Consider the following 7,214-nt stretch of genomic DNA (forward strand, 5'->3'; position numbering starts at 1 on the left):
CCCGGGCCGCCCGCGCTCCCCATGAAAAACCAGCTCCGCGGCCCCCCAGCGCGGGCGCACATGTCGAACTCGGGGGCGTCGGCGGCTGTGGGCACCGGGGCGGGGTCGGAGCCCGGTGCGGGGTCCGGATCTGGCTCGGGCACCGGGGCGGGCGCGGCGACGGGTGCGGGGGCCATGCCCTGCAAGAGTGCTGAGTGGCTACAGGAGGAGCTGGAGGCGCGCGGCGGCGCGTCCCTGCTGCTGCTCGACTGCCGGCCGCACGAGCTCTTCGAGTCGTCGCACATCGAGACGGCCATCAACCTGGCCATCCCGGGCCTCATGCTGCGCCGCCTGCGCAAGGGCAACCTGCCCATTCGCTCCATCATCCCCAACCATGCTGACAAGGAGCGCTTTGCCACGCGCTGCAAGGCGGCTACTGTGCTGCTCTACGACGAGGCCACGGCCGAGTGGCAGCCAGAGCCTGGCGCTCCCGCCTCGGTGCTCGGCCTGCTTCTGCAGAAACTGCGCGACGACGGCTGCCAGGCCTACTACCTCCAAGGTGAGGGCAGCACCGAGACCCCCGTCGGGATTAGAGCTCTCCTGTTGCTCCCAGCCGCCCCCGCCAGAGGCGGCTTTCTCTCCCTGTGCTCAACCCTGCGGGCGCCACGTCGCGCCCTCCTCGCATCCACTTCTCCCGGGAGCCGGGCCCTTGCCTTGCGGGTTTATGCTGGCGCAGAGCTGCCTGTTTACGCGCACGATTGAAGTCGTCTGAAAAACTTTTCCTTGCCTAGGCTTTTCTTTTTTCCCTCCTTTTGGGGGCCATGGCAGCACCCAGGTTCCAGTTGAGCCCTCTCAGGAGGGAGGGGCCTCCCCCTGGGACCCTCCAAGGTGATGGGGCACCCTAGTCTTATTCTTCTATCTGGAAGGTTAGAGTCAGGAGCCTTTTGCAGCACCATCCACGGCCCTAGAGCCTAGGGCTCCTTTGGATTGGGGAGACACCAGCATTCTGGCATGGGTCCCCGAATGGGAATCACAGCCTCATGGAGGCAGTTAGGGGTGTAAACTGTGTCCCTGTGTCCCTAATGTTTTCCGGGGACCCCTCATGTCCCCAGCCTGCTACCCCACAGCGTTCAGAAGGGAGAGCTGGGGAGGGGGTGGAAACGGAGTGTCTGAAGCCGGTGTTTCCAATTAACATTCCAAAATGGCCTCTTGCTGGCAGCGGGAGGCAGGAGGGGAGGGAAAAGGAGGTCTGCTGCACCCTCCAGCATAGGACCCATGCCTAACTGCTAGGCACTCCCCATTTCTTGTCCCAGTGAAGACCCCAGGGATCCTCCTGTGTGGGCAGGAGGTATTGTGTTCTAGGGATTTCTGGAGAAGTAAAGCTGGAGCGGCTTTTAAATACCTGCCCCTGCTGGGGAAAAGGGCAGGCAGTACCTCCTTGACTGTGGTTGGGGATGGGAGGCAGAGCTCTGTATTCCAAGTCAGTCGGAAGCGCAGGCCTTCTTCTGACCCAGCTGTAGGTCTGGTCCCAAAGTCTCATTGAGAGAGGGAGTTTGCTGCCAACCCCTCCTTTCTTTACTACTTAGTAGTTATTGAGCCCCCTTGGGTGCCAGATGTGCATGGGCACTATGGGAGAGGAATGAGCCAGAGCCTGTCCTCAAGCACCCTAAAACCAGTGGTATGGCTGGGCCCCTGAAGTATATGGGTAAGGGTATGGAACTCGGGCAGCTTTATTCACCTCAGTTTCCTCACCTGTGAGTTGGGTTATAGGGTAGGTGTGGAGAACGCTGTGTGTAACTTACTTGGCGTGATCCATTTGACTGTTGTTGGTGTTACGGTGCTTGAAGTGGGGAGGCTTGACCACTGTTAGTCTAGTTTGGAGTGGGGGCATTGACCAGTGGCATCAGCAGTCTTTCACCAGGTCCTGTCTCACCCTGGCCACAGGTGGTTTCAACAAGTTCCAGACAGAGTACTCAGAGCATTGCGAGACCAACGTGGACAGTTCGTCCTCACCAAGTGGTTCACCGCCCACCTCAGTGCTGGGCCTGGGGGGCCTACGCATTAGCTCTGACTGCTCGGACGGTGAGTCGGATCGAGAGCTGCCCAGCAGTGCCACCGAGTCAGACGGCAGCCCTGTGCCATCCAGCCAACCAGCCTTCCCCGTCCAGATCCTGCCCTACCTCTACCTCGGCTGCGCCAAGGACTCCACCAACCTGGACGTGCTCGGCAAGTACGGCATCAAGTATATCCTCAACGTTACGCCCAACCTGCCCAACGCCTTTGAGCACGGTGGCGAGTTCACCTACAAGCAGATCCCCATCTCTGACCACTGGAGCCAGAACCTCTCTCAGTTCTTCCCTGAGGCTATCAGCTTCATAGGTAGGTGCTGCTGTACTCAGGGCAGGGTGGGTGTGCAGGTGTGTCAAGGTGTGTATGCGACTCTGGGTGTCGCCCGTGCCCAGCTGGGTACCTCTGGGCCTGTCAAGGCCTGTGTGTGCCCTGCATGTGCCAGCGTGTGCCATGGGTGCACCACTGCCTGCTGTGAGTCATTGAGGCCCTCAGGGCCTTAGCAATCCCCTGAGTCCTGGGCTCCCCCCAGCTTTCGGCACCACACAGATTTTGCCATCCAGCTTGTGTTTTCCTGGCTCCACCGTTTTGGTCTCAGCAAGCTGAAACATCACAGCTCTCAGACCTCCCACGGGTCTCATTTGCTCTGCATCACGCCCCAGCACACGTGTCTCTGCAGGATGGGGCTGTCAAATGCGGGCTTTATTGTGTACCTGAGGGGGCTCAGGGAATGGCCCCGGAGCCTGAGGCCTACCCCAAAAGACAGCTTTTGAAATTTGGTCACCTAGAATGCCTCAGTGGAGCCCCAAATGTCCCTGGCAGCATGTGGGACTTGCTAAGAGTTTGGAGGTATACAGAGAATGTGGGGGTGGGCAATGCGTTCTGCTGTCTGGCTTAGAGCCCGCTGATCCCCTGCACCCCCAGCCTCAGCTGACTCAGGCCACATGCCTTATCTCTGACCTCCCCATCCTGCTTCCTCCTTGGCAGCTGGAGGCTATTATACTGCAGGTCATCTTCCTTGGCCTTAGCTAGTGTCCAGGGTGTGGGGAAGGGATCTAAGATCAGGATGAATGTAAGCCCTGGGTTCTCTGAGCCTGGTGACCTAGTGTTCCTCCCCAGCCTCGGGTGGCAGGGTGGGGGTGGCCTGGGTAGTCTCTGCTGGCGGCAGTGTCCAGTGGAGGGCGTTTGGTGTCAGCAGGGCCGGGCTAGCTTTAATAACAGGAAGTGGGAGGCTTCCCCGCCTCATCCGCTTACTGGGAACTAAAACTAGGTGCCTGGCTGGGAGGAAGGAAGGAAGCTGAGGCCTGGGGGAGGGGCTGTTGCTGCAGCTGCCTGGCTGCCGGGAGCTTCCCAGCTCTGCCCAGGAAGACATGGGCAAGAAGGTTATGGGTGCTTTGCCCCTGAGAGGGGTAGTAGAGAGGGCTCTAAACTCCTACTCCCTTCTTCCCCACAGCTGAGCCTGGCTGTTTATGGGTGCTTTTCGCCTTCCTAATGGTCCCTCTGCATCTAGGCAAGGGGACAAAATAGGGTGTTAGGGTGAGGGAGAACCTTTTCCCCTCTTTGACAAGTGAAGGAATTGGGGCACACATATCCCATGGGATTCAGTGGGATAGGATCATGCACCAGCCCCACCCCCATCCTCAGCTCCAACCCTTGGGTCAGATCTCATCGCTCTACTTGAAGAATGGCTGTCTCTTCTCCTAATATCTTGCTCCTAGTCAGTCCTGTAGTCTGTATTAAGCACCTACTGTATACTTAATGGTGGATTCCCTTGTGTGGAGGTGGGATGGAGAGCGAGAGGCAGTGAGCACCAAATGAGAAATGGTTTGTGAGCCTGTGTCTTGTCTTGTAGGAGAGCGCTGACTGAGCGCCTGGCCCCCATGGCTCAGATCCCGAGATGGGGACTTCAGAGCCCCAGGGCTGCCTTTGATTAACCTATCCTGGCACAGTTAGAGCAGACAGAGAGGCAGCTACCCTGGAGTCCTGGGAGGAGAGAATATTTGTTCAAGGACTCGAACAGAGGGTCTAGCAGAGGGCTGGTAGAGCCTGATTAGATCTGGGGGGACATGTCACTGACACCAGGGCCTGTTCGGGGTAGTCTAGTAAGTGGGGTAAATAGGCCCCATGTAAGCAAATCCCATGTGTGAAACCTGCAATATGGCCTCATTCTAGTCCTGAACTATGTAAGAGTGAAGCTAAGGCCTTGGGGCCTATCTCGGCTCAGAGCAGACCAAGTATAGAGCTAGACCACTCATTCACTGGGAACACCCTTCCTCAGTCCTGTTTCCCAAAAAGTTCTCCAGGGGATCCTCAGGGATCCCCCCAGGTGGGGACTAACATGACAGGTGCAGCGTTTGGGAGATCTATGACCTTGGCCTTGTCGCTGTTTTTGCACCTGTTTCCCTGTTTGTAAAACCAGCTTCCTAGCCTTGGGGGAGATGCAGGCGAGGGCTGCAGGCGATGTCCCCAGCCATCTGTGCAGCAGGTGGACTGGAAGTGACTGTGGTCGTCACAGTTGCTCTCACTCAGCTGGGGTCCTTGAGGGAGCACCGGAAATTAGGGGGCTGTTTTGAATGAGAACACTTAAAGGCTCAGGGATGTCCAGTGATTGGGAGCTCATACATGGCAGAACCTTCTCCATGGTCGTGCTCTTGACCGCTGTTGCAAGTTCCTGCCCCACCCATGTGGAGCTTTACAAGGCCCCTTAAGAGTCAGGCAGCAGCAGCCAGTGACCATGTCACCCCTCTGGCCCCAGCCCTACCTGCTGGGGCTCCTTGGAGGAGGTGCCCCCCTGACCCCTGCCTGTGTGTTGCAGACGAGGCCCGCTCCAAGAAGTGTGGTGTTCTGGTGCACTGCCTGGCAGGTATCAGCCGCTCAGTGACGGTCACCGTGGCCTACCTGATGCAGAAGATGAACCTGTCACTTAATGACGCCTACGACTTTGTCAAGAGGAAAAAGTCCAACATCTCACCCAACTTCAACTTTATGGGGCAGCTGCTGGACTTCGAGCGGACGCTGGGGTTGAGTAGCCCGTGCGACAACCACACCCCCAGCGAGCAGCTCTACTTCTCCACGCCCACCAACCACAACCTGTTCCCGCTCAACACCCTCGAGTCCACGTGAGACCAGGGCCCCAGGGGCCAGGGTGCCAGCCCTCCACGGGGCCAGCAGGTGGGCCTGCACCTGCTGCATCTGGCCTGAAGAATGGATGAAGGTCTCCCGGGCCCAGGGGCCGAGTTTCCCTCGCTCGGCAGGATTTTCCAAGAGTCCGTGGCTCTCAGACATGAGGCTTTGGGAATCCAGCAGGCCTCATCCTTGCCCCAGGACACTGCTTTCTGCTGATGGCCCAGCCAGTTTGGCTGTTTTTTAAAGACACATCCCCGGACCTGAGTTTACCTTTTTACTTTTGGCAGGTAAATCCAAGCTCTCTGGGGCTCAGAGAGTGTTCAAGCTCTTCTTGATTTTTTTTTTTTTATGAGAAGTGTTATTTTCAGGCTTCATGCAACAGTGGATTGTATAAACCAGTATTTCATCCTTCTCTTGATCTTACAGAAGAGAGAGAAGCATTCTCAGTTTTGTTTTTCTTTCTATTTCAAAGCAATTTTTTTTAATGGGAAAGACAAACCCCGTGTTGATCTTGACCAAATGCGTTTTGCACATGTGCGAAGCCTCTGTTTTTGTCGCAGGCCCTTCGTGAAGGGGTGGCTTGCTGGTCTCCCAATGTTGGACCCCCAGTCATGCCCAGCTCCCCCCTTGCAACCTGACCCAGCACTGCATTTGCCTGCGATAGCTGCTGCAGGCTGTGACTGGCAGGCTGGATGGTGGCCTTTTCATTCTCTGCCCCCGCAGCCCCTCTGTGCTCCCTATAGACTCCCTGAGGCCGGAGATGGGAGGCCCTGCCAAGCAGTAGCATTAGCCCTCTGGGCTCAGGCCCTAGGCGGGTCTGGGTCCTGGGCCCTTTACAATACTACCCACTACTTCTGTCTCATTTGCTCGCTGAAGTGGAGAGTGGAGACCCAGTGGCGGGGGAAGCTTTGGTGGTAGGGGCCTGGCGCTGCCTCCTGAGTTTCTCTGCCTGACTCTGGTAGTTTTGGCTCAGCTGCCATTTGTGGCTGCCTCACCCGTGGAAGCCTGCCCTGCTCCCATTTCCCGGGCCTTCTGCCCGGAAGCGCACGCCCTTTTCCATCCTAGGGCAGGTGCAGGTAGGGCAAGGATGGATAAGTGAAAAGGGTGTGAGGCTGTGTCCACCCCACCCCACCCCACCCCCAGTATCCACACAACAAGCCACGGATTCCGTTACCTTCCTCCAGTTTTGTCCTTCCCCAGCCTCAGTTCTACCCAGGTGTCAGGACTGCAAGGGGGAGGGCCCCTGAGGGAGTTAGCACTCGCATGTGAGCAAGGCCACGGAAACTCTGCCCCTCTGCATCTTACCTCACAGGGGTTGTTTTCAGGGATTCTTTAAGGCAAAGGATTAAAATCTTGCCACAGTTGAGAAATTGACAAAAAGCTTCCAAGCTGTACACGGTTCTCTTTCTCTTTTTTACTTTTAAAAAGAAAAACCCGGAAAGACGCATCAGATTTGTGTAAATGAGGGTATGCCAAGAGGGTGGCCAGTTTTGCTTTATGATCTTATGAAGGAAAATTTGTGACCCTACATACAAACACAGACACACACACACACACACACACATATCCCGAACCAGCAACGGGACTTTGTTTATATTGCAAATAAATATTATTTTTTCTTTAAAATGAGTTGTGTCTGATCTAAGGACCTGGGGCAGCAAACAGGCACTGTGCCAGCATCCTGGTGCCTGCACTATGTAAGGTAGTGACCTTGCCTGCCCAGGGCCTGCTTGGCACTGTAACTGGCTAGAGGTGCCCACAGCTGGGAGGAGCTGCAGGCCTCTGCGAGAAGTAGGGTGTAGGCATTTCTTCAGGCCCTGGCAGGCAGGGACAGTAGAGCTCTCTGGACTTTCACATGGGTTAATCGCATGGCAAGAAGAGGGGTCTTAGAGAGGTTCTGTGGACCGAAGTGGCAACTGAGCCTCAGAAATGCCCAAGGCTGCTTGCTTAGACATTGCTCATGTTGCTCCAAGATCCTGACCTGTCCCCTGAGACCTCAGGGCTCTGGCGCTTTCTCTTGTTCCTGCGGGTGGTGGGGGGTT

General features: G+C 56.7%; 1 protein-coding gene across 1 annotated transcript; it reads left to right on the forward strand.

The window, feature by feature from the left end:
• Positions 1-6: 6 nt before the first annotated feature.
• Positions 7-6,792, forward strand: DUSP7 (dual specificity phosphatase 7). The gene is made up of 3 exons (XM_004676099.2): positions 7-538; positions 1,924-2,358; positions 4,862-6,792. Exons 1-3 carry the CDS (start codon positions 22-24, stop codon positions 5,167-5,169), a joined length of 1,260 nt encoding a protein of 419 aa, XP_004676156.1. The 5' UTR covers positions 7-21; the 3' UTR covers positions 5,170-6,792.
• The last annotated feature ends 422 nt before the right edge of the window (positions 6,793-7,214 follow it).

This window comes from Condylura cristata, unplaced genomic scaffold (genome assembly GCF_000260355.1).
Source record: "Condylura cristata isolate star-nosed mole 26May11 unplaced genomic scaffold, ConCri1.0 scaffold00004, whole genome shotgun sequence".
In the NCBI taxonomy this organism is placed as follows: domain Eukaryota; kingdom Metazoa; phylum Chordata; class Mammalia; order Eulipotyphla; family Talpidae; genus Condylura; species Condylura cristata.